Source organism: Cervus canadensis, chromosome 4 (assembly GCF_019320065.1).
Source record: "Cervus canadensis isolate Bull #8, Minnesota chromosome 4, ASM1932006v1, whole genome shotgun sequence".
Classification (NCBI taxonomy): Eukaryota; Metazoa; Chordata; class Mammalia; order Artiodactyla; family Cervidae; genus Cervus; species Cervus canadensis.
In genome coordinates, this window is record NC_057389.1 from 68,754,324 (window position 1) to 68,780,620 (window position 26,297).

General features: G+C 48.6%; 2 protein-coding genes across 10 annotated transcripts in view; one reads left to right on the forward strand and one right to left on the reverse strand.

Moving 5' to 3' along the window:
* The window catches only part of PHYKPL (5-phosphohydroxy-L-lysine phospho-lyase), a 25,422-nt gene extending 20,326 nt beyond the window's left edge, over positions 1 to 5,096 (forward strand). For 6 of the 8 annotated variants that reach the window (XM_043465721.1, XM_043465720.1, XM_043465717.1 and 3 more), the window contains 5 exons: positions 978 to 1,132; positions 1,537 to 1,626; positions 3,357 to 3,487; positions 4,082 to 4,160; positions 4,592 to 5,096. In XM_043465721.1, the coding sequence (XP_043321656.1) occupies positions 978 to 1,132; positions 1,537 to 1,626; positions 3,357 to 3,487; positions 4,082 to 4,131 (426 nt within the window). In that variant the 3' untranslated portion in view covers positions 4,132 to 4,160; positions 4,592 to 5,096. Of the gene's footprint in view, positions 1 to 977; positions 1,133 to 1,536; positions 1,627 to 3,356; positions 3,488 to 4,081 lie in introns of all 8 variants that reach the window. The other 2 variants (XM_043465722.1, XM_043465718.1) reach the window with 2 other exon arrangements.
* Positions 4,939 to 11,050, reverse strand: HNRNPAB (heterogeneous nuclear ribonucleoprotein A/B). 2 transcript variants are annotated; one of them, XM_043465728.1, is made up of 8 exons: positions 10,909 to 11,050; positions 10,603 to 10,833; positions 9,704 to 9,872; positions 8,859 to 9,017; positions 8,562 to 8,693; positions 6,607 to 6,724; positions 5,814 to 5,954; positions 4,939 to 5,549 (listed from the first exon to the last, which is right to left on the reverse strand). In XM_043465728.1, exons 2-8 carry the CDS (start codon positions 10,809 to 10,811, stop codon positions 5,479 to 5,481), a joined length of 999 nt encoding a protein of 332 aa, XP_043321663.1. In that variant the 5' UTR covers positions 10,812 to 10,833; positions 10,909 to 11,050; the 3' UTR covers positions 4,939 to 5,478. The 2 variants fall into 2 exon arrangements, with proteins under 2 accessions (XP_043321663.1, XP_043321665.1); XM_043465730.1 differs by lacking the exon at positions 5,814 to 5,954.
* Positions 11,051 to 26,297: the final 15,247 nt, after the last annotated feature.

Genomic DNA, 26,297 nt, shown 5'->3' on the forward strand with positions numbered 1-26,297 from the left:
ATTTGTCAAGTCACACTGAACTATATACACTTAAAATATATGCAGTTTATTGTATGTACATGCTAAGTTGCTTCAGCCATGTCCAGCTCTTTGCGACCCTGTGGACTCTAGCCCACCAGGCCCTTCTGTTACGGAATTCTCCAGGCAAGAATACTGGAGTGCGTTGCCAGGCCCTCCTCCAGGGGATCTCCCTAACCCAGGGCTCTCATGTCTCCTGCATTGGCAGGTGGGTCCTTTACCAATAGCACCATCTGGGTATGTATACTATACCTCAGTAAAGGTTTTAAGATACACTTTAAAAAAAAAAAAGGTCTGTAGGAGGTCCCCTAGCCAGATAGGCTAGGTTTGTTTTAAGTCAGACATAACATATTTTTATGTGAAGTCCCTTCTTTTAAGACATTAGTACCTAATTCAAAACCTTTAATTATGTCACACAAGCTGAACAGAATGAACCCTCAGGCTCCATGCGGCTCACAGGCAGCCGGCTTGTGGCCTGCGCCCTAAAATCTGCCTTGAGCTCAGCCAGTAAAGCTGTGAGCTGAAATTACACAGAGTGACTTTTCCTGGATGTGGCTCTGGCATGTTGCTCTTCATTCTCCTTGAAAGAGGTAAAATGAAGTGGGTCTGGGTCCAGTCCACGAGATGGGACCCGGAAACCTTTTGACAAAAACCAGCTCTTTGGGAATGCCCAGAACACCCTCTGTTCTGATTTTTGCATCTTCCTGGGGATCCTACTGCATCCCTGGCTTTCTTACTGGATCCCTGCTAATGCATCTCCATCGTCCTAGAAAGGCAGGACGATCCATGGGGGCCTCAAGAGAACTCCATATACTGCCCAGAACACTTGAGTCCTTATGGGTTCATACCTGTCCTCATCTGTCTTTGGAATGTGTGTGGCAGTTTTGCTGCCCTTCACGCTCCCTGGGGCATGGCCCACTCTGCTGGGCACCTGAACTGCCCTTTGTCCCCTGGCTCAGTTTGGGGGCAGCCCAGTGTCCTGTGCTGTGGGGCTGGCCGTCCTGGATGTCTTGGAGAAGGAGCAACTGCAGGCTCACGCAGCCTGTGTGGGCAGCTTCCTGATGGAGCTCCTCGGACAGCAGAAAGCCAAACATCCCATTCTTGGGGACGTCAGGTGAGGCTAAGAACAGCAGTCGTTATCTGCCAGGGGCCTGGTATGGTTCCTTCATTCACCTTGTCACCCCCACCTGGGATGGTGGCAACTTTTATCTCCACAGAGAAGGAACTGAAGCACCTGTAGGTGCTGTTGCCCAAGATGGCACCTGGCGGGAGGTGGGGTGGTGAAGCCAGAATCAAACTTTACTCTGTCCACACTGAGGGTTCCTCCCTATCAGTTAGCTCCTGGAACTGTTTCACCACCCTCCGAGAGTTCCTGCAACTCTCAGCCTCCCTGGGAGGTAGAGGTGTGGGCCCTGGTCAGCTTTCTGACAGGGGCTTGGCTGAGACCCAGGCAGAGGGTGAAAGCAAGGACCTTGGTCCCTCAAGCCCTGTCTCCTGAGATGTCACCTTCTGCTCCAGGGGTGTTGGGCTCTTCATTGGTGTGGATCTGATAAAAGATGAGGCCACAAGAATGCCAGCAACCGAAGAGGCTGACTACGTGGTGTCCAGGTATTTTTTCCTTGAAACAAGTTGCCTTTGTAGTGTCTACTGCTCTGACTAGGAAAGAGCTCCCCCCTTGCCTCTCCTTTCTGACCCTTGCCCCCAGACATGCTGGGCCCACAGAGTGCAGGCCATTCCCAGCCTGAGCAGCCACTTCAAACAAGACAACGCCAAGCTGCTGGAGCTCTCAAACCCAGGGAGCCACAACCCTGCGTTTCACAGCCCCAGGCTGCCTGAGAGAAGCAGCTTCTCCAGAGCCATAGCTGGGACTGTGGCAGAACCAGACTCCCTGTTACTAGAGGTTTTCAGGTAGACTCCTGCTCCTCATCTGGGTGGGGGGTGTCTAGAGGACTCGGCATCTCAAGACTCAGAAGCCCTCACTCCCAGCCCTGGTTTGCATGTTCACTTGAGCCCCAGGACCCTTTCCTTCTTGTTTAGTTATCCCCTTTTTTCTTCCATTCTTCACTCCTACCCACTTCCCCCAACCTTGGAAAATCCATCTACTGTTTGATGTGTATTCTTATTCAAGTTGTAAAATGTGCATCCTTCTGTTTTCAATTCATACAAACTGTATGGATGTAAAAATCTCTCCACATGGTTTTGGAGGCTGACCCCTCCTGCATGGCCACCCAGCCCCTGCCTTCTTTCTGCTGGTGAGCACATCCACCAGCTTGCCCATCGATTCTCTCAGGGAGCCTCAGGACTCAGGAATTCAGAATGATCTCTGGGAAGGAAAGAGCCAGCTCTTCAGCCAAGCCTAACTGCCTCCATCTTACAACCACCCCTCTCTGCATCCCACCCCAGCCCAGCCCAGCCCAATGTAGTTTCTCCAGCTGAGTGAGTGAAAGCAGTGCCAGTGTTTCACTGGCAGTCACCCTGCTAGTAGGAGCCAGAGCTGGATTTGAAGTCAGAACCTCATCTTTCAAGCATGGCTGTTGTCAGTGCCAGGAAGACTGGGATGGGATAAGGGAGCCAGAGGCAGGCTGAGGACACTGCTCCTAACAAGACTTACATAAAAGTAATAAATTTAAAAAATGAGCAGGGGTCAGAGAATGTAAATCCAGTCATACCACACCCCTTCTCTGAGAGGCCAAAATACTTTCCTGGGTTAAAAGTATAAATGTGGACTATTAAAAGTTATTACTAGGTACCAGTGATAATGCTGAACAGTAAAGCCATCTTCTAAAAAGAACTGGAAATTAAAACTGAATAGTCCAGTCTGGAGTTAGAAGATAATCTGGGGGCAGGGTAGAGAAGGGGTTGGCAGGAGTTAATGAAGCTCGGCTACGTGAATTCACTGCACTCTTCTATTTGTGAATGCTGGACCCTTCCTATAAAAAAAGGTAAAACCATGCATGACAAACCATATATCAAAATGGAAAAAGCAGGGGATCTTGACATCCACATTGTAGTCCCGTGGCCGTTCTGTTTGGCTTACAGTGGGCCTCTAGGGATGATGAAGCAAGCCCCCTCCTGCTCTGGGTGGGGGTGGCAGCAGGCTCAGGGCCAGGTACAGGGCACCTCAGATGGGGGTGCTGTGCTTGTCTTTGATGCTGGGCCATAAAGTTGGGTAGGAATCTGGGTGGGTGTTGGCCAGTGCTGTTATTTTGGTGGGAACTGGCTTATGGTGGGTTCTGAGAGCAGCATGGCTGCCAATACCAGGCTGAGAAGTCTGGAAGACCTGTATGACGTGCCCTTGGCCGGTGGGCAGCAGGTCCTGCTGTGTCCTACCTTTACAGGCTTAAGGAAAACTACATTTTGTTGAGCACCGACGGGCCTGGGAGGAATGTCCTAAAGTTTAAGCCCCCGATGTGTTTCAGCTTGGACAACGCACGACACGTGGTAGCAAAGCTAGATGCCATCCTGACAGGTGAGCCTGGAGCCAAGGGGCAGCTGATAATGCTCTAGAATCTAGCCTGGAGTCACATCTTCCCAGTATGCCCAGGGACAGGGGTCTAATAGCTGAACCAGATGTTTTCTGAGCAGTGCAAGGAGTGGGGAGCTGGAGTTGAAGTGGAGGCCTATCCCTGCCTGTGCCCGGGCAGGCACCCCGTGTGGCATGCAGGACAAGGGAAAGCAGGGCTGGACCCATCAGAACCACAGTGAGAGGTTTCCATTATATCTTAGAGCTTCTTAGACCATCATAGCTTCCCTGAGACAGGTGGCAGCAGCTTTGTTTTTCAGCTAAGTGGCTAAAATGAGATATGTGCTCAGGACTGATTCAATGCGAAATCCCTTTCCACATTGCTAATCATTTAGGAAAATAAAGGTCTCCCCTGTAGACTCCCCTACAGCCCAGGGACAACCACCCCACCATCCCTGACCAGATTACTTTACTACTGTACTGCCTGCCCCAGCCAGGTCTCCCTAGTAGAGACATTTGGAGGTGGAACAGGACCTGCTGGGTGAAGGGAATGTATTTTTGAAGGTGGACCATTTTGAGTGGTCCTGTGTTATTTTTCAGACATGGAAGAGAAAGTGAGAAGTTGTGAGACCCTGAGGCTCCACTCCTGAGGCAGCCCTGCTGAGGTGTCTTTCTCTAGGTAAGTGGCCTTGCTTCTTGTTCCCAGAAGACCCAGAACTGGCTTCCTTATCATCCATCAGCAGCTCCTAAGTTTGTTCCAAGTGGTGTACCTTTCCCACAGGTTAATTGCAACACTGGGAGGCTCTGGGTGCCTTGAGCTCCATATCCCTCACCCCTGAAAATCTTGAGTCCTTAAGTTTGCATTTGATACCTCTTTCCTTCCCCAGCCAGTTCCTCTCTAAGATACAGAATTTCTGCGAGGCTTTATCCAGCTGGCCCCAGACAAGTGCTGCATCTTAAAACCAGCTCTTAGGTCTCAAGTCACTAGACTCGGGGTGCTCCAGCCAAGCCAGCAAATACCACTGCCAGATGGGGCTGTTACAGGACAACCAGGAGGGACACTGTTGCCCAGATCCAGCTGGTCCTTTGTGTATCCCCTCTTGTTTTTAGGTTTCACAACTTTGCTGGGAGAGAATCCCATTTTCAATGGCAAGTCAAGACAGGTGTTCCAGGGTGCTCCAGACTCCAACTGGCCTGGGCCAGCATCCCCACTGAAGGTGGTAACCCTCACTGTACTGTCTTCACCTCTTTGAACAACTGCCTCAAACTTCTGCCACTCCACTTTCTTTAAAGCTACCCAAGTCCTAAGCAGGGCCAAGTCATTAAAGGAAACTAATCGAAGATGTAGACAGTGTGTGGTTATGCCTGACAGGATGCTTTAGGAGGTCGTGGAGGATACTGGAGCTCTGGAGCACCTGCCCCCCCCCCCCTTCAGTGTACCCCACACTCACCCAGGCTTGGGGGTTTTTAAATTTTTATTTCAAAAGCTTGGATAGCTTCAATATCCAGGTCGTGGCAAAATCAGGACACGTGTAAAATACCTTACAATACATTAGATTCCCGAAAGGTACCAAAAAGTACAGTAAAATTAACACTTCCATTATAGGAAATGTATGACACAAATAATATAAAACTAAAAGGTGAAAAAAAGGTGACACTGGTTTTCTAAAGTACAATTTACTCTTTACAACCAGGGTCCACAGGTCCAGGCTGCAGAGCGGCAGCAGGAAGCAGACCCTCCAATCTGGTTCTGGGTAACCCGGTAATAAAAATCAGCCCATAATGCCGCTCTGGCCTCTTGAGAAACCACACGCTGCCTAAACAACTAGAGCTCTGGAAATATTAAACAAGAGAGTGATTTCCAGGGGGGAAATTTTAAATAAGATGCACATGGGACAGGCCATAGAAAGTTTGCCAAGTTAAATTTGGTACATAATTGTGTTCACTCGATATCCAAACAAAGCGTGTGTGGTCAGTCAGGCACTCCTGCTGAAGCCTCAGTATGGCTTGTAGTTATTCTGATGGCCACCGCGTCGCTGGCTCTTCCCGTAATTTGTACTACCCTGACCTAGGGACAAGAACAACAATGAAAGTAGCTACAACTTGCTGAACATTTACCCCTGTGCCAGGCGCTTGATATGCATCCTCACCAGAACCAACAACTCTGTTGGTAGGATGTCACCCCACCTTCCTGAAACCCAAAAGCTCAAAATCCACTCAGACAAAAGCCCAGCCTGTCCGACTCCAAAGCCCCTGCTGCCAATGGCCCCTGCACTGTCTTTCCTGCCTCCCGGGGTGGGCGAGTGGATGGGGGCCTCCCTCTCCTACTTACTGTAGTCGTAGCCGGGGCCGTAGCCGTAATAGCCATAGGGCGAGTAGTCGTAGCCGCCATAGCCGGGCCCGTAGCCCTGCTGGTAGCCGTAGCCCTGGTTCCAGTAGCTGCCGTAGCCCTGATTCCAACTCTGACTCTGACCTGTGGGGGGAGCAGGGCACAGGGGCCCATGGACCATTTAGCACACGCAGGAGCTAGGATAGAGGAAATCCTGCCCTTTGGGTGGCGAGGTTACTATGGCAACTCAGAAAAGCCAAGGGGCTGCTGTCCTGGTGTAGAGGGCCTGAGAGACCCAAGCTAGAGCTAAGAAGGCCAGGCCAGAACACTAACTTCACTGGGGCAACCAAGGCAGCTCACTTTCATTCACATCACCCACTGATCACCCCCACCCTTCCTGGCAGCTTGGCCTTAAAAAGGATGGAGTTCAGGCTTTGGAGTCAGAGGGGCCTGGGATGAATGGAGGATAAGCGCCTGGCACAGCATTGCCCTATCCTTCAGCCCGCCCACCCACGGGTGTACCAAGACTCAGGACAGCCACAGAGCTGAGCACACTCCCACCTTGCCCCCTCAAAACTTGTGGAGTGTGATGCAGAGGCCCCCTCTGCCCTGGGGCCCCAGGCCACATGAGAAAGATGGGCTCTTCCAATCCAAGCCAGCAGCATAGCATCAACTCAGGAGCCATCCCGGGTCGCACCCACCCTGCTGCAACGAGCACCAGAGAACCCCCAAGACAAACACAGAAGCTCCATGCAGGCAGGGAAACAGGACCCATCTTCATCTGGGTTCTACTCACCTCCACTTCCGCCACCGCCACCACTGCCTCGGTTCCCTCGATTGCGATTCCCACGGCCCCCAGAGCCATACTGCTGCTGTTGATAAACCTCTTTGGGCTGAGCCACCTTGATTTCACACTAAAAGTCAAGAAAACAGTGGGTCATGCCAATAGGACAAGCCCTAAACAGGGAGTGTACACAAAAGCCTTCAATGACAAACATTAAGGTGGTAGATCTTGTCTATCTGCTCAAGACATGCTGGAGTAGGAAACCATACTTGGACTAGCTCAGAACTTCCAACTAAAACTCAGACCAAGATTCACACTGGCCTTTTTTGCTCAAACCTTTTCCCAGACTGCTTGAAAAACAATGAGACACACCCGCAGGTCTGCTGATGGTCACCCTTGGCCACTCTATACCTTAATAAGTGGGAGGAGAGGGACAGCTGAGCCAGTGCCAGTCCAGTGTAGCAAGATACCACCTTGAGCAAGTCAGAGAAGGCTTCCCAGGTAAGGGAGCCTAGAGAAAGCAGGTTCCTTCCCACCCCCTCCCCACCCCAAGAAGAAATAAAACATTCCACTCAAATACACAATTGAGGTGGCAACCCTGACCTCCATCCTACAGAGGAAAAAAGCCACTGGGGCTCAGGACAGCATTCCTTAAGGCCATCCCGCTGCGCCTTCCTCCTCCAAACACTCATTTACAATTGGGATGGGCCAGGTGTATCTCCCCTGCTAGGACATAAAAGTCAATTTCCTTTTTGCTCAAAACTCTGCCTACTGTGAGTGGAAACGCCAAGGACTTTCCTGTGCTCCTGATTCCAAGTTTATTTTTAAAATAAACTTCAACATTGGTCTCCCATTAAGACCAATTAAAAAACCATTCTATAAGACATCCTCATCCAAGCATAGTCAAAATTTGGCAGGTTACCACCAAGTGATGCAATCTCATGTTTTCTATCCTACTAGGTTAAAGCTGAATACAACCACCTAAATTACACTTATTTCACAACCAACCATCAGCAGTCTGACTAACAGCACCGTAAAACGGGCACTTCATGCCCATTTCACATCATGGCACAGAGAAAAAGGCCTCTTTCCATGTCAGTGTCCACTAGGGTAACAATGGCTCTCACCCAACAGCCCCCTGTGATCCTCTCTTACATAAAATTTAAGGGCCCAATCCCAAGTCCAATCTTTCAAATTCCCAGCCAGGATTGAGACTTCCAGGAGCCCCACCCTACCTGTCCCAGCTTATCTGGCTGCCACTCCTGCTCAGGCAAAGCCTACCACACCCTGCCAGTGGGTCACACCCTCAACTCCCAACTGCCTCAACACTTAAAGCATGAACTACCTACCCTTTCTCTTGTCCAGAGTTCAGGAGAAAGAGTTGCCCCTCACTGCAAAGGACTCTGCTCTTTTGAAGTCAAAACTGGCCTTGGGTTTAAGGTGGCCAGGACCCTGGAAGCTCTTTGGAAAGGATCTTTGGACCAGGGGTTAATTTAGCCAGCGACCAAAGGGGATGGAAATGAAGAGATGTGGTTGTGGCTGGAAACAGATAAGAGAAAAGCTCTGCAACAATGTCCATAGCAGGAGAGACTTCACCACAGAAATCACTAAACAGCAATTTTAGATTCTTCTGAGACCTTAACTGCAGGACTTATACACACTGCATTCTAGGTCCAAAACACCTTGACTTCTAACTTTAGGTCAGGAATTGAAGAGACTACTCAGCACACTACCTATCCCATGGGAGCCTCCCATCCTCCAGTATTCTGCCTCCCTCACATCCTGTCCTACCAGCCTAGGAGCTCTGAAGGACAGAACCACTTGTCCCTATCAGGACAGCAGACACTGCACAGAAACAGTAACGTCCACCCTGGAGAACTCTTGGAGGTAGTTCAACCCGTAGTCCACACCTGCAAAGGCCAGTTCCAGCAGAAGGCTAAGTGCACACACAGCTGGGGGCACCTTACCTTACTTCCACTGATAGTATGGAACTTTTTCTCCAGCACTTTCTTCACAGGTTCTTCTTCTTTAAAGGTGATGAAAACAAAGCCTCGTCTTTTGTTCGACTTTGGATCCATTGGAAGCTCAATGGCTTCAATCTGCAAACATAGGCAAAGCTCTACCTCAGAGCCTATAGGGAACTCATAGGAAAAGGCCCACAAACACCACAGTGGAAAAAAGTTCCAATGAGCCAAGGTGTCAAGAACCAGTAAGAAGGCAACATCACTGCAGCTGGCAGACCATTGTGGGGGCCACACACTCACCTCCCCAAACTCGCCAAAGTACTCCCTTATCTTCTCCTCAGTGGCTTCAGGATTTAGACCCCCTACAAAAATTTTCTTTACTGGGTCTTTCTTCATGGCCATGGCTTTTTTGGGGTCAATGACACGGCCATCCAGCCTGTGCTCCTTCTGGTCTAGAACCTGTTCCAACAGAAGGGAGTTGGGTTCTAACTCAGCAGCATGACCCAAGACAAGGACCTTCTTTCTCTCAGCCATAAGATTCCCAACACAGGCACACAAAATTGCTTCATCTCCTCCAAACTCTACCCCCAACCTGACTTCCCAACCCAATCTCCAAACTTCACCTGGTTTACCTAAACACTTATAAATCTATCCTCAACCCATCCCCAAGTCTTTTGACCATGCCCTGCACCCCTCTTCTTGCCCAGCCAGTCCCAATTTAAGGCAGTAAAGCAACAGAAACTTAAAAGCACAAGCTTAAAGCACTGCTAGGGCTGGAATCCTCACAATCCACCCTTTACTGGCTATCTGATCTCTTCTCCTTAACCTTCTGCTTTTTCGCAAAATGAAGTTAAAGTAACACCTATCTCCTAGCAACTGTGGGCTCTCTTCTAATGTGCTCAGTGAAATGTTTGCTTTAGCAAGGTCCAGAATAGGCACAAGATAATAAATAGTCCACGATAAACCTTCCTTGATCACCCTAGCCCATACTCACTCCTCCACTTAATCTCTACTTTTAATCCCTTGGAAAAGGATAGGATAAATTCTCAACCTCTCTGCTCTTCCCAAACCCATTCGCCAATCATGGTCTGAGAATGGTGTCTTAGAACATACTGAGACTCCCGACTGTGAACTACCCAGCTTACCTTCTCCACACTGGCTGCATCTTTGAAGAGGATAAATCCAAACCCTCTTGACCGGCCAGTGTTGGGATCCATTTTTATTGTACAGTCAACGACCTCTCCAAATTTGGTAAAATAATCTTTTAGATCCTTTTTGCTGGTATCCCAGCTCAGGCCACCAACGAACATTTTTCTGAAAGAGTGGGGTGAAACATACGGCAACAAGCCTTATAACCAAGCTGTGATTTTGGAAGGATAGACCCTGACAAAGCTCTCACCAAAAGGATTATAAATAAAGCCACCATTCGGAACAGGGCTCTACCTCTGGAAAAGGATAACGAGTCTCCCGTACCCCTCCAAACTCAACCTTGACCCTAATAAAGCCTCAGGTGTCTCCGTACCCTAAGTTGGTTGAGGAAAGAAAGCACAACCTGGCCGGGGAGCTAGGACCTGAGGTCTCACAACCGGAAGAAATCTAATTTGTCTTATCAATTATGTATCAAAACACTACGGTCCCTGCCACCTCCTATCACTTCAAGGAACTCGAGGCTTCCGGGGCCGAGTCAGAGTTCAGACCGAGACTCCGCCCTCGGCAGGAGCCGGAGGAGGGAGGCCCGGGTGCGCGCCAACTCCGCCCACGCAGCCTAGGCAGCCCGCGACCCGCCAGGCTTCTGCTCCGAGCTCACTCCCCTTCCGGGCCGCTTGCCGCACGTCCCCGCGCCAGCGGCCCCGGGGCGGCGCCAAAGTCGACCCAACAAACTCTTGCAAACTCCAGCGCGCGCCGTAAGCGGGCGGCACGGAGTTGCCGGTCTGCGGGCCGCGAGCAGGCCCCGGCCGCCCGCCCCTCCCCCCGCCGCGTGGCGCCAACAAAAGGCGGCCCCGGAACAAAGGCGGCGCCCCCATCGGCCCGCAGCAGCACTTACCCCGCGTCCTCCTCATTCTTGCTGGCGTTGATCTGGTCGCCCTCGGCGCCGTTCTGGTTGCCGGCCTGGGGCGCCGCGCTCCCGCCTCCGGCCCCCGCCGCAACGCCGGTACCAGTCCCGGCCGGCGACTCGCCTTCGGGGGCAGCCTCATGTCCGTTCTCGGTGGCTCCCGTCGTCTCCATGGGCTGCTCTTCACCCGCTTCCGACATACTGGGCCGAGGCGCGCGGCTCCTGCAAGAGCAGCCACAGCGCGTCAGGCCGGCGCCACTCCCGCCCAGGCTCCCGCCCGCGGGCCCAGCCGCTCACCTCGCCGCCGATGACGCCGCGGGGCCCGCTCGTCCCCACCCGCCGAGAAGACACCGCGGGCTCGGCCGCGCTCACGCTCGCGCTGCCGGGCCTCTCCCCTGTCTACCGACGGAACCGCTACGACCTCGCGCTCTCCTATTCCGCCTCCGCAGCCACACGAACCACCGACTCAAAAGCTCGCCCCGGCCGCGCGGTGCCGCCGCCTGACAATGCCGACTCGTGGCGCTCTTTATAATGCCGGAGCCGAGGGCACCTCGCAACAAGGTGCATGCTCATTGGCTTCGCCGGTCTGTCACTCAGCCCCGTGCCGGCTTCCCATTGGCCGCAGCGGCGCGCGCACGGTAGTTCCGGGCGGGCTTTGTCCTCATCTTAGAATCCGCGCGAGCTGGGGCCTTGCGGAGGTTCGCCGGCTCTGTTGGCTTGCCAGCCCTGTCCCGATCGGCCGGCGGTCTGAGCCCAGCACCTCAGAGGCGCAAGACTGACCCTTCGCCTTCTGAGGCCGTAGACCCTGGTCCCCATGCGCCCTAAACCAGCACTGGCAGCCTTGGCCATTCCATTTCCCAAAGAGGAAACTGGACTCCAGGAAGTCTCGGAAACCAAGGTCGCCCGGCTGGAAGTGCAGAACCCGGCCTTCGGAGATTGGGCGCGTAGTGTCCTCCAAGCCCCAAGAAAATGGGACGAGACCCGCTGTCCCCCTTGACCTTGGTGCCGTCAAAGCCACTCGCTCCAGTCCCTTCTGCCGCCTCCCCCCGACGCGAGAAGCGAGGAGGGGGCGGAGTTCGCCGGGTGGCCAATGGTGCTCCACGCGGGAGAAACGGTGGGACTGCGGGGTTCCCCACTCTTAGGTCGCTTGGCACCACCTTGACGATTAGCATCACATTTTTACTTTTGATTACTTAATATCTTCAATTCGTTTATTTTTGCTGAAATTATTTTTTAAAAGAATACACCATTTCTTTAAAATCATGCAGTTTTGGGGAAGGGAAGAATAGTTCTCTTTTTCTAATGTACAAAACCCCTTAATACTTATTTATCTTTTTGACCAAGCTTGAAAGGCCTGTATAGTCATGATTCCTTTTAACCATATGGGTGAGAAATACCAAATGAAGGAGGATTAAAACTTCTGAAGCTTGGGGATTGCAAAATAACAGCAGAACACAAGTAACTGACATCTCCCACTGGAATTCTGTGGCCAGGCCCAGTGTGGTGGGCTGGGCATTCTGTTTTCTCATCTGGTCTCTTAACAACCCTATGGAAGTTGACAACCAGTTTATAAATGAGGAAACAACCCCAGAGCCCTGGTCTCGCTTCCTAAGCCATCCTGCTCAGTCGTGCCGGCAACCCGATGGTCCCAAAGAGCCTGACTGTGGTCACTTACAGTCTCCTCTGTCCATGGAATTCACCAGGCAAGAATACTGGAGTGGGTAGCCAATCCTTTCTCCACGGGATCTTCCCAACCCAGGGATCGAACTCAGGTCTCCTGCATTGCTAGCAGATTCTTTACCATCTGAGCCACCAGGGAAGCCCAGTGAAGTTGCCGTGAGAATGTAAAATGTCACAATTTCACATTTGGAAAAAAATAAATTTAAAAAAATCTTAAGGTTTAGCCACACAATGCTGCATCTCCCCCAAGGTATCAACCACCTAGAGCTGGGACACCCACCCCCAAGTGAGCAAATGGTTCATCCCAAGGCTCACCTGACCATTTCACTTTCAGGCTAGATTCACATATCTCTATAAAACCTTGGTCACTCCATAAAACCTTGGTGGTAAGGCTTGCAGGGAAGTCCCTAACAAGCTCTCCAACCCAGTCTTTGCTCACCTACAGAAATAAGAACCGGGGTTTTTGGTCACAAGCAATGATGGGCACAACTGACCAAGCAGTGAAGAAAATTCAGGTAATCAAGATCAAGTGTAGCTGCAGGACGTAACCACTGAGGGCATGTGTGTGTTAGTCACTCAGTTGTGTCCAACTCTGCAGACCCATGGACTGTAGCCCACCAGGCTACTCTGTCCATGGGATTTTCCAGGCAAGAATACTGGAATGGGTTGCCAGTTCTTTCTCTAGGGCATTTTCCCGACCCAGGGATCGAACCCGGGTCTCCCACATTGCAGGCAGATTCTTTACCGTCTGAACCACTAGGGAAATCGGCTCTTGTCCAGTTGGATTCCATTAGCACAATTTGGGAAACGCTTTCAATGGCATGTCAAGCCTGAAGGATGACAACATTTGGATGGTGCTTCACAGTTTGCAAAATACCTTCACCGACCTTGTTTTTTTAGAGCTTCAAAATAACTTTGTATGCAATTATCCATAGTTTATACACAAAAACACTGAAATGACACAGCTAAAATCTTAGCCACAAAGTCAAGACTTCCAACTCTACATTGTTTCCAATGCTCCTAACTACTGCAGGACAAGGGGGCTCTGAGCTTCTGAGTTCTTTGGTCTAAATTAGATCTCCGATTCGCAGAAGGCAATGGCACCCCTCTCCGGTACTCTTGCCTGGAAAATCCCATGGATGGAGGAGCCTGGCAGGCTGCAGTCCATGAGGTCACTGAGAATCGGACACGACTGAGCGACTTCACTTTCACTTTTCACTTTCATGCATTGGAGAAGGAAATGGCAACCCACTCCAATATGCTTGCCTGCAGAATCCCAGGGATGGGGGAGCCTGGTGGTCTGCCGTCTATGGGGTCGCACGGAGTCGGACACAACTGAAGGGACCTAGCAGCAGCAGCAGATCTCAAATTAAGTGATTTTGAGGCTCAAAGGAAACATACTTTACAAAGAACTGCAGACAAATGGGGGTCAGTCTCAATACAGAATGTTTTTATATTCTACTCAAGAGTGCTTCTGACAAAGGCAGGTCACCAGGCTGTTTGGAACCAGCAGGAAGTCCCTTTGACACAAGAGACTCTTGTTATTTGGTCTGAATTACAGACCTGAGTTGAGGGCATCTTCTAAAACAATGAGGTTCTCAAATCAGCAAGGAGCCCAGTAACAACAGCGTAAAATAGAGACGATAGACACAAAGTGAATTTTGAAAGTTGTTTAAATCGCATGAATTTTTCTATTTATTTATTGCGTCTGGGCCTACAAGGTGGAAACTGCAAAAGTTAATTGCAAATATGTTGACTGTTGTGGCTGACTCCCGTATGGGCCACTTCCTTCACCACAGCTCCATGGGCTGCAGCTCCTTTGCTTCTGGGTTGACTCTGGATCCAGCTGGAGAAGACTTCCTAAAACACCAGTCAGATCTTGTCACACTCTGCATGAAAACTCTGGCTGACTCCCCAGTACTCTAAGGATGAAGTCTTAACCCTGAAAACGGGTAAGAGAGACAGCTGAGGCTCACAGAAATCCTTGCCCTCCTCCCTCCAACCTCTCTTCATCTTGAGTAGAAGAGTCAGCTGAGACATCTCCTGTCAGTTGGGCACCTCCCCCAGGCCTCTCTTTTCCTGGACACCGTGTGTTCTGCATGGTAGAGCTACATTATAGAGAAGAGCTGTTTAACCCACGTCAGACTTGATGTAAGAAATGAACCTGTACTGGGTCAAGCCAGTGAGATCTCTAATTGCAGCCTAGTCACACCTGACCATTCCACATGGCTTGAGCCACCCCAGTCACATCTCATGCTCACCTCTCCATGCTAGCCGGTGCTGATTTCTTTTATTTCCTGGAACTCATCTGCACTCTTCTCTTTCCACATGCTGTTCCCTCTACCTGAAATACTCTTCCACAGATTTCACCTGCCTACCCTGCATATCTGTTTTGGGTTGAATTGTATCACCACAAAAAATCTGTTCAGTTCCCATCCTGTCGTACCTGTGCCTGTGACCTTATTTGGCACTAGGGTTTTGCAGATGTAATCCAGTTAAGATGAGGTCAGACTGAAGTAGGTGGCCCCTTAATTCAATAAGACTGGTGCCTTATAAGAAGAGAAGACACAAAAACAGACACAAGGAAAACACTGTGTGACAACGGAGACAGAGACTGGAGTGATAAGTCTACAAACCAAGTGCCTTGGTCAATTTAGGCTGCTATAACAAAATACTATGGTCTGGGTGCCTTAAACAACAAACTTATTTCTCACAGTTCTAGAAGCTGAGAAGTCCAAGATCAAGATGTCTGATGAGGACCTGCTTCCTAGTTTGCAAATGGCTATCTTCTTCTTGTACCTTCACAAGGCAGAAAGCACAGAGAGAAGCAAGCTCTTTCATACCTCTTCTTAAAAGGGCGCTACTTACATCATGAGGACCCCACCGTCATGACCTCATCTAAACCTAATTGCCTCCCAAAGGCCCCACTTCCAAATATGATCACAATGGGAATTAGGATCTCTGCATATGAATTTGGAGGAACACAAACATTCAGTCCATAACACAAAGGGATACCAAGGATTACTAGCAGCACCAGAAGCTAGGAGAGGGGCATGAAGCAGATTCCCCCCTAGAGCCTTCAGAGCAAGTGTGGCTCTGCCAACACCTTGATTTTGATCTTCTAGCCTCAGAACTGTGAGTCAATAAATTTCTATTGTTGATACATCCCTCAGCCTGTAGTGCTTTGTTATAGCAGCCCTAACCGACTAATCCAACATACATCAGAATTCAGCTTCCTCCAGAAAGTGCTCTGTCAGGCCCCAAGGAAGGGAGCCTCTCAGAACACAGACCACATGGTATTGACACTGAGCATGAGCTCAATGAGATCCTGCCCCAGGGCTGTCTCCTTCACCTTGACACCTGCAGTGGGTACCACAATACTTGCAGAATGAATAAAAGAATCTCCTAACCCAAATTGACACATGGATTCCTAATGGGCTGAATCTGACTGTCAGTTGTGCTTGCTTGCCTATACAATGTCTTGAATCTTGTAAAAAATATATATATTTGCCAACATTTATAAAGCATATTTCTACAAAATGTTACATTTCCAGGTACTTTGGAAAAGTTTTAGATGAAGTCACACTGGGCCACAGTCTCACATGTCCACACTCAGCAGGAGCTGAGTCATACTGCCCCTCAGCAGGTGGAGCAGGTGCTGTCCAGCTCATTCCAGCCCCTACAAGGGCCCGGTGTCTTGCTCCTGGGCCCTCTAAACTCATCTCATCAACTGAAACCATTAGGGGTGCCAATCCCTAGCTAGGCCTCCATGAAACTCATCTTCTTCATCTGTAAAACAAGGATGACAACACCTGCCTCTCAGCACTCCTGCAGGGATCAGGGACTGTCTGCCAAGAGTTTAGTATAGTGCCAGTAGGTATAACTGTCATTGTTAGTTCTAGGACTGCTGACAATAATAATATTAGCTCTCAGGGACAACTCCTTCACTTGAGGAGCTCCCCATCACAATAGAATCTTCAAAACAGGAGTGGAAGACCTGGAGAAGCTCTACTAGCCAGCATCCCCCACCTGCTAAGATCACATTCTTGCAACAGCCACCTGTGCCTAGTTCGTGTCTCAGAGGCAGCCTCTGACTAGCAGAGACCAATCAGAATTGCCTAGGACACCCTTCTGGAGTCAGAACTTAATGGAATATGTGGTTCACGTACAGACCTAACCCTCCCTATCTCCTCTGAGCTCGCAAGGCTGCATTAGTGACTACAGCATGCAGAGGGGCCCAGCCTGGCTTCATGTCACAGATCTCCTGTGTAGCTTCTAAGACTACTGCTATTTAGAGCCATAAGGTGGAAGGGGTGTGGGTCACTAAATGACCCTGTGGAAGAGCACCGCTTCTCTAGCCTGAATACCACCTGGGACTGTTATCTCTAAGAAAGGGAACCACGTCCCTTCCATCTTGTGGCCCTAAATCCAGGCCCCTGTGGCTAGATTCTCACTTTTTACAATATTCTGGGCACAGACCACTGGACAGGGATGGATTCAGGACACAGTGCTGCTGACCAGGTCAGGAAAAACCTTATGAAACCAGGAAATGCCCATCTCCGCTCTGAAAGGCAGCAACACCTACTCATCAGAGCAGCCTTGGAGGCTCTTGTGTGTGTGTGTGTGTGTGTGTGGTTTATCCCTGCCACTAATTCAGGGTGGCCCCAGGGGTCTCTCCATTTGAACTTTAGTATCTGATTACACAACAATTCATATATTCATTCATTTACTAACAGCTCGGGCTTCAACTGCCATCAACGTGCCCCTCAGGACAGATCTGTGTTTTGAAGCTGTAAACCCACATGAGTCACTATCCCTCAACATCTCTCCTGAAATGTCCCCAAGGGCCCTCCATTTCAGCGTGTCTAAAAGAGAATACATGGCGCTCCCCTGAGCCCAGACCCTCTGCCAGTGCTCTTGGCCGCAAAGAATGCCTCTGCCACCCACCTGTGCAGGCCAGGAACCTGGCTGGACCAGCCTTGATGCCCCTTTCCCCACTCCTCCCCTATCCAATCCATCACCTAGACCCCAGTGTGCCTTTATGACTGTCACCTGCACTAAGGTTTGCATATGGGAATATCAGTCAGGGCAGGATACCCTGTGTACCAAATACATCTAAAAGCCATGGAAGATTTTCTTACAGATAACAGTCCCAGGTGGTATTCAAACTAGAGAAGCGGCTCTCTTCCACAGGGTCACTGAGGGACCCATGCCCCTTCCATCTTATGGCTCCACCAGCCCCTCAGGCCTTGTCTTCGCAAGCAGCTGGCAGAAGGAAACTCACAGAGAGGAACTGGTGTGAAGCTTGATGGCCCAGGCCTGGAAGTGGCACATGTGGCTCTCACTCACTCTCCACTGGCTGGAACTGTTTGTGGCCTTGCGTTACCGCAAAGGGCACTGAGAAATAAGTGCAGGGGAGGCAAGGATAGAATGGGTGCCCGGTTTTTCACACTAGGCTTCAACAGCTGCATGTTAGTGACAGTGAACGGAGACTAGAGGAAAGCTTTCCGTCAGTCAGCCTGCCTTTCAGGGACCGTCATCAAGTGTCACAACTATGAGAGGCCACCCCTGCCCTTGTCCTGGGAGCAGGTCTACTTTCTACATGGTAAGATGAACACCGTATCGGGGAAGCACAGGAGGACAGGGACACACAGGAGACATGAACCAAGCCCTGGAAGTGGGCAGGAAGGACACGGCTTTTCACAGGAGCAGATGCTGGGCTGTGCCATGGAGACTGAATGGTGTTTCTTCAGACAGGGATCGGGGAGAAGGGGTGCAAGGCAGAGGAGACCAACTGAGCAAAGGCTCAGCATTCGAGAAAGGAGACTGTTTAGAGAACTGCAAGTAGCCCTACATGACAGAGAGGAGTTGAGACTGTGTTACTGGGCAGTTTTACAAGCCATGACAAAGGGTTTCATTTATCTACAGGAAACAGGAAGTCAGTGAGTTCTGTGATGGCAATGGTCCATGGAAGGAGGGGGTGATGAGAGACATTAAGGAGGGTATGTGGCTACAATCCTGACTCCATGCATAGGGGTGAGATGGGAAGTAAGGATGGAAAGTTGGACCAGAACCACCAGGTGGAGGGCCTTGAATGCCAGGCCTGATAAGGAAGGCAGAGGGCAAGCACTGTCTGCCTCTCTCAAGGAGAAAACCATCCCACCATAGGTGATGACCCCCTCGCTTCCTTCCTACGCCAGCCTCCAGCAGCACAGTCTATTTGTCCATTTCTTCTAGTACATCAGTCCCTAATGGCTAGGAAAGGATCAAGAGATGACCCATTTCAAAGATCAAGTTCAAATCACTCATTACCAGAGAAGAAAACCAAAGGTCAGGGAAGGGAGTCTCTCAGTCCATTCAAGCTGCTATAGCAAACTGGTTCAAAATTGGGAAAGGAGTATGTCAAGGCTGTATATTGTCACCCTGCTTATTTAACTTATATGCAGAGTATATCATGTGAAGTGCTGGGCTGGATGAAGCATAAGCTGGAATCAAGATTGCCGAGAGAAATAGCAATAATCTCAGACATGCAGATGACACTACCCTAATAGCAAAAAGTGAAGAGAAACTAAAGAGCCTCTTGATGAAGGTGAAAGAGGAAAGTGAAAAAGCTAGCTTAAACTCAACATTCAAAAAATGAAGATCATGGCATCTGGTCCCATCACTTCATGGCAAACAGATGGGGAAACAATGGAAACAGTGAGAGAGTTTATTTTCTTGGGCTCCAAAATCACTGTGGATGGTGACTGCAGCCATGCAATTAAAAGGCACTTATTCCTTGAAAGATAAGCTATGACAAACCTAGACAGTGTATTAAAAAGCAGAGATAGCACGTTGCCAACAAAAGTCTGTATAGTCAAAGCTATAGTTTTTCCAGTAGTCATGTACGGATGTGAGAATTAGACCATGAAGAAGGCTGAGCACCAAAGAGCTGATGCTTTTGAACTGTGGTATTGGAGAAGATTCTTGAGAGTCCCTTGGACTGCAAGGAGATCAAACCAGTCAAAATTAAATCAACCCTAAATATTCACTGGAAGGACTGATGCTGAAGCTGAAGCTCCAATACTTGGAACACCTAATGCAAAGAGCTGACTCGTTGGAAAAGACCCTGATGCTGGGAAAGATTGAAGGCAGGAGAAGGGGACGACAGAGGATGAGATGGTTGGGTGGCATCATCAGCTCAATGGACATGAGTTTGAGCAAGCTCCAGGAAATGGTGAAGGACAGGGAAGCTGGTGAGCTGCAGTCCATGGGATTGCAAAGAGTTGGACACAACTGAGCAACTGAAGAACAATAGACTACATGACCTATAAATAACAGAAATTTATTTCTTATGGTTCTGGAGGCTGAGAAGTCCAAGATGAAGCACCAACAGACTGGATGTCTGGCAAAACCCACTTCCTGGCTCTCAGATGGCTGTCTTCTCCCTCTTACTCCTTTCTCAACTGGCAGAAAGGGTAAGAGAGCCCTGCGGAGTCTCTTTTATAAGGGCAGTAATCCCATTCTAGATAGTTCTACCCTCATGATCTAATAACCTCCCAGGCCCTACCTCTTACCACCATCACCTTGGGGAGGGGCTGTGTTAGGGTTTCAAGATATCAGTTGGTGGGGAGCACAAACATTCAGTCTATAGCAGGGAGTAACATGTCCAGTGGCACCAGGCCTAGAAGCCAGGCCTCCGTGTGGCGTGTTCTCTCAGCTTCTCTAGCACCCTCCCAAGCTCCAAGCACTTGAGAAACAAGATACCAGAGGCATGCTGAGGATTTCATCCTGTCACTTCAAGTGCTGAGTGTAAGAGACCACAGATATGAACAGAGAAACCCCACCTTTCTCCTACAAGCTAAGAAACAGGAAATCCACAGACGGGTACCATCTCCTTGGTACCTCCCACCCTCTTTCCTTCCAGAGGACATGGCCAAGCTAGCTCCTGGGTGTGAACACCAGGTGAATAGAGCCATATTTCTGACAGTCATGTCTGCTCCCAGCACAAGGCCAGCGTAGGCAGGACTGCCAATGCTGGGCAGAGCGGCTGAGGAAAGAGGAATGATCTCTAGCCATGAGACTCTCCTGATGTGAAAAGCAAGGATTTGGGGGTAGATGCTGCCACTTAACATCCTGTTTCCACATTCTGCCAGTGAACTGGCCAAACCACTTCTCCAAATAGGGGACACCATCTAGGCTCAGAACAGAAGATAAGAGCATGCTGTCTCCTGATCCAGGGGATTTGAGGGATGGAAGCTCCTCAAGGGGGGGTCTTCATTCCGCACTCCCTCTCCTGGCTGACTGCTCTGGAACCTCTTGCATCTCAGAAGCTGTCTTGCCCTCTAACTGCTCATGGCTGCCCCCTAAACAACTCAATCCCACTGCTCAATCCCACTGCAGCCCCCTGACCACCACCAACCTAGGCCCACAGAAGCCTCCTAGGTCTGCATATCCATTTCACCCTGGCCTTCCACCTCTCCTTAATGAAATCCATGTCCCCACATAGCCCCACACACCACTCCTGAATGCCTCCTCTCACTTCCCTCAACATGTGGAGGAAGGGGCCACCTCACCCTCCACTCCCCAGTCTCATTCCTTGAGCAGCACTACAGTACAGAAATACGATGCACACCACAAATGCAAAAGCATGGATAATTTAACACTTTCTAATAGCCACATTAAAAGACTATTACAAAATTAGTAAGATAGTAAAAAAGCAAGAGGTGAAATTAATTTTTAATAATATATTTAATGTAGACTAATGTACACAAAATATTATAATTTCAATATGTAATCAGCATAAAAAATTATTGAGATATTTTGCTTGTTTTTTTAGATTGCCTGAAATCCAGTGTGTATTTTACACTTACAGTGCACCTTAGTTCAGACTACATACTTTTCAGGTGTTCAGTAGACACATGGGGCCAGGGGCCACTATACTAGACAGCATAGATCTAGACCAGGGGTTGGCAAACCAAGGCCCACAGCCTAGATCCAGCTGGCTTACTGTCTGATTTTGTATGACTCTTGAACAAAAAGTGATTTTTGGTGCGGGGAGGGCACACCTCAAATCTTGTAGAATCTTAGTTCCCTGACCAGGGATAGAACCTAGGTCCCCTGCAATGGAAGCATGGAGTTCTAAGCACTGGATTGCCAGAGAATTCTCAAGAGTGATTTTTTTAATATTTTTAAATGAATGAAAAAAATCAAAAGAATAATACTTCATGACACAAATTCTATGAAACCCAAAGTTAGTATTTATAAGTAATGTTTTAAATTCTGTCAACAAAAATGTATGGAAGTATGCTTCATCTCTTCTTATATATTTTACTTATCTACATAATATCCTTTAAATTTTCCTCTTGGCCCACATAGCAGAAAATATTTACTATCTGATCCTATACAGAGAAATGCTTTCCCAATTCTATCCTAGGCCATTCTCCTACTCCCTAGACTCCAATACAGGAGCTACAGATCTGGCTTTGAAATCAAAAGGCCCAGCTCAAATCCCAGCTCCCCTGTATCCCAACTCTGGGATTTAGAACAAGTCATTTCCCCTTTTGGGGCCTCCATTTTCTTCATTTGAAAGTCAGGTCAGCACTCAAGTGGGTATAAAGAGGGTGAAAACAAACCCATCGCCAGCCACAGAGCAGGTCACTCATTCACTTGTTTCCGGTCCTCCAGTCTCTTCCAGTTTCCAGTCTTCACACCTGTCTACCAAGGCCCCCCTCACTACACTCAGTACCTCATCCAGGTGACAACTGCACCAGTCACCTTCTCCCAGCATCCTCAGCAATCTCTGCCTCCACTGGCAAAAGCCCCATTTTGTTGGCTTTTGAATCATTCTGGTGGCACCAACCTCTGTCTACCAAAGAGCCTCCCATCTCCCTCACCAAATTCTGTTTCCTCCTAGGTAACACCCCCGACACCCCAGCAGTGCCCTTTGGCTCACAGCTCTGCCCCTCTGTGGGCTTTACTTCACCATGCCTGAGAGGTGATCTGGCTTGCACACAGCTGTGTTCTTCCAGGTGAGGACCAATTCCGGGCCCAACCCAGGCCAGCCCTCGGCACACACAAGGGTCTCAACAAATGCTTTAGACTGGCCTAGTGAGGCATGGGTCGGATTTCCAGGGCCATGTCCTTCCTTTCCCCTCTAGCTCCATGACAAAAATCTCATCAACTCTGACATCCGACATGATAATCCTGGCTGCTCCCTGTTTCAACAGAGCTTCCTCCCAGGGACACCCTTACCAATCTTGCCCAGTCCTAACGGCTTCTGCTTTTCTAGAACCAGCTCCAGTTATGCTCTCTCGCCAACCAATGTCAGTCTGATCACCAGCTTGTGTTAGGCTAGTGTGGGCTCTAGCTCAGGGCCCACCAGTCCTCCTTTGTCAAATCCTGCCAGTAAATCTTTTCCTGCTAGGGATGTGTTTCTTCTAAAACTGACTCTCCCTTTAACTGTTAGGTCAGAACTCCTTCTAGCAATAAAGAACAATGGCCTAGAATTGAACTTATTGCCAACAAGTACTCTTGGCCCCAATTAATGTTCCTCCATTTGGCCAAAAAGGTAAGAACTAGCCTCCCACTGGTGGGGCTTTGAGCCCTGACCCATGATGGGATCAGCTTCCTCATGCCAATCACCAGATTTTCCTTCTACCGCTAGCCACCTCTCAGTTTCCTTTTCTCCCCTACATTTTTCATTGAGATATAATTACATATCATAAAGTCCACCCACTGACAGTGTACAAGTCACTGGTTTTAGCATATTCCGAGTGGGGCGGGCAATGGTCACTATACTCTCAGCTTAGCATGCTTTCATCACCTAGAAAAGAAACCCTTTACGGGTCTTCACCCTTTACCCTTTAACTCTTTACCCTTACCATCCTCTCTCTCCCCTAGCCCTCACAACCACTAACCTACTTTCTGTCTTTATAGATTTGCATATTCTGGACATTTTATATAAATGGAATCACATAATATGTGGCTTTTTGCGTCCGGTCTCTTTCATTTAGCATAATCTTTTCAATGTTCATCCATATGATAGTGTGTGTCAGTACCTCATTCCTCTTTATTGCCAAATAATTTTCCACTTCTTTTGCCAGTTCCCTGGCAGAGGCTGAGTCTCAAAATGCTGAAGCACCCCAAGGCTCAATCCTCTTCCCCTCTTTGTCCCTATCTCCTCAGTTCCTGGCTGATCTCATTCAATCTCTTGACACAAAATAACACCTATGTGCAAATGACTCACAAATCTCTCTATCCAGCCCTTTTCCATGAGTTCCAGACACACAGGTCCCACAGCCTCTTTCATATCTCCACTTGGTCATCCCAGGCATGAGGTTTGACACAACCAATTCAAGAAAACTACAGTCTGAGGTCAGTTTTGAGTGGTGATGGAAAAATGCTAGTAAGGTTTAGATGATAAAGAATTCGCCTGCAATGCAGGAGACTTGGGTTTGATCCCTGGGTCGGGAGGATCCCCTGAAGAAGGGAATGTCTACCCACTCCAATATTCTTGCCAGGAGAGTTCCATGGACAGGGGAGGCTGGAGGGCTACAGTCCATGGGGTCGCAAAGAGTCAGACATGACTGAACGACTAACACTTTCATTTCCACACTTCATTTCATAAGCAAACATGCTCTAACAGCACATTAACAATATTCAACGAAGGTTTACTCCAAAAAGACAAGGATTATTTAATATTAGGAACTCTGTTAATGTAAACTACCATGTTATTAGATAAAATAAGAAAGAAGTCTCAATACATGTTAACAAGGCAATTGATAAAATTCAACATATACTTTTAGAAAACATTCTTGATAAAAATATTGATAGAATAAGGTAAGTATTTATAAAAAAAACAACCCAAACAATCATCTTCCAGAAGCACTTTCATTAAACTAAGAAGAAACACAAGTTGTCTTCTTCTGTTCATTATTTAACCTTTTTGGGGGATACAACAAAAGCAGTTCAATAAGAGAAAGAAACTAGAGGTATAAAAACAGGAAAAGAGTAGATAACCCCATCATCATTTGCAGATAATATGAAAACATAGAAAACCCAAAACCCAGGACACTATTCCAAACTATAAAAGAAGTCAATATGGTGGCTTTTATATACGCCAACAACACTCGAAGCTATAAAAGAAGGACCTAAAACACCTAGGAATACACTTAACAAGATAAAGATGAAGAAAATTTGAAATACTGAGCACACAAAAGATCTGAGCAAATAGGAAGATTCAACATTAGGAAGATGTCAACCTCTTGTAAACATTTGATGAAGTAATCTGCTAATGCTATCCTGATAAAAAATACCAAAATGTAATAGGAACAATCTCCTACTGAAAACAGCAAGATGCAAAATGCTATGCATAGCATGCTATCATTTCTATAAAAAGGGGACAGCATTTGTATATAGATAAGATATGGAGTATCTATAGAAGGTGAAGAAGGAAATGGGTCTCATTGGTTGCTTTTGGTTAGTAAAATGGGTAACTGAAATAGGGGTAGGAGGGACACTTTTCACTGTATACCTTTCAGGTAAAATTTTGAACAATGTGAATATATTACTTATTCAAATTTTTTAAAAACTGAAAACAATATTGCTACTTTTTTTTTAATATTTTAATGGCTTTGTGTTGCCAGCAAGTGATTTAGGTATCTAAAACCTTCCATTATTGGACTCATGGAGTCATGGAGTTACAGATGATAACGAGGAGGTGAGGATAGGAGAAGCCACCACCACCATCATCATCCAAATCAAGAAACTACAGTGAGCTACAGCCCATGTACCAAATGTAGCCCACTGTCTTTTTTTCATAAATAAAGTTTTATTATAAACTCTACATCCATTTGTTTACATACTGTCCATGCTGCTTTCATCCTGTAACGGCAGAGTTGAACACTTGCAACAGAGATTGTGTAGCCTGCAGAGCTTTAACAGAAACATTTGCTGACTCCTCATCTAAATCAAAAAGACTCTGACACCCAAGGTCTCCCTATCAAGCCCCAAACACTCTTAACCCAGTTTCTTCCCCAGTCTGCTCCACTTCAGCCTATCTTCCCTCCTCTCGTGAAGAAAGAAAAAAATAGATTTCTCCATCCACGTGCAGAAAAGGAAGGCCTGGACAGAAACTGAGTCTGGTCGGGTTTCTGTTCCTCCTCAGTGATACTTGGGGCTGAGGAATAGGAACACAGGACTAGGAAGGGGACCACCTGCTGCTCTCTGAATCCCACCTCTCTCCAATCCCAGCTAAAGACTGACTGAGGAAGGAAGGGAAGCCTGGCCCCTGGTTTGCTCTGTGGTCTGGGGAAAGTCCCTTCCTCCTCAAGCCTCATCAAGCCTCAAGCCTCATCAAGCCTCTGTTACTGAAGGAGAGGGAATAGATAAGTCCCAAAGATGCTTCCAGTTTTCACATTCTAGCAGTAAGACCATGACCTCCATGTCCCCCTCCAAAGGCAAAGTAAGAAACCAGCTCTCAGCGGAGCACAGGAATATAAAGCTCATAAGCCAGAGACAGCCACAACCAATCTTGGTAATTCCTCACTGCTTTACAGGATAGGTGTAAACTCAAAGGAGAGGAGGTGTGAGCCCAGTCAGAGAGGACTGGGATCAGCCCACTTGACAGACCCCAAGCGCAGGGGATGCAGCAGAGCTTGTCCCCTGCTTTCTCCATCCTATCTCATGGAATCAACGACTCTGAGATAGGCTTGGTCTCTGAAAGCAGCAGCCCTTCTCCTGCAACTCCCAGATCTCCACCTACATCTAGGACCCAGGTCTCCCTGCAGTTCCAGCCACACCTCCGGTGGCCAACATGTATCCAGCACTTACTTTCTGTGCATTTGATCCTTTCCACAACCTGATGAGGTGGGGGTGATTATTGTCAACTCCAAGTCCTCCTGGGCCTCTTTTATCTGCTGGCCTGTCCTGACCTGCCCCTTCACGTGTGTGAATGTACCCAGCAGTTGGTGTGTTCACTTTCCACTGTTATTGTAACATCAGACCACTTGGGCTTCCCTCCTGGC

What these genes read in the sequence shown, in the direction of transcription:
- HNRNPAB (XM_043465728.1), bottom strand. Translation starts at nt 10,811, where the DNA reads ATGTCGGAAGCGGGTGAAGAGCAGCCCATGGAGACGACGGGAGCCACC. An exon ending in AAGAATGAGGAGGACGCGGG is followed by an intron (nt 9,873 to 10,602) that starts GTAAGTGCTGCT and finishes CCACTCTTTCAG; the next exon opens with AAAAATGTTCGTTGGTGGCC. An exon ending in ATACTATCAGTGGAAGTAAG is followed by an intron (nt 6,725 to 8,561) that starts GTAAGGTGCCCC and finishes CTTGACTTTTAG; the next exon opens with TGTGAAATCAAGGTGGCTCA.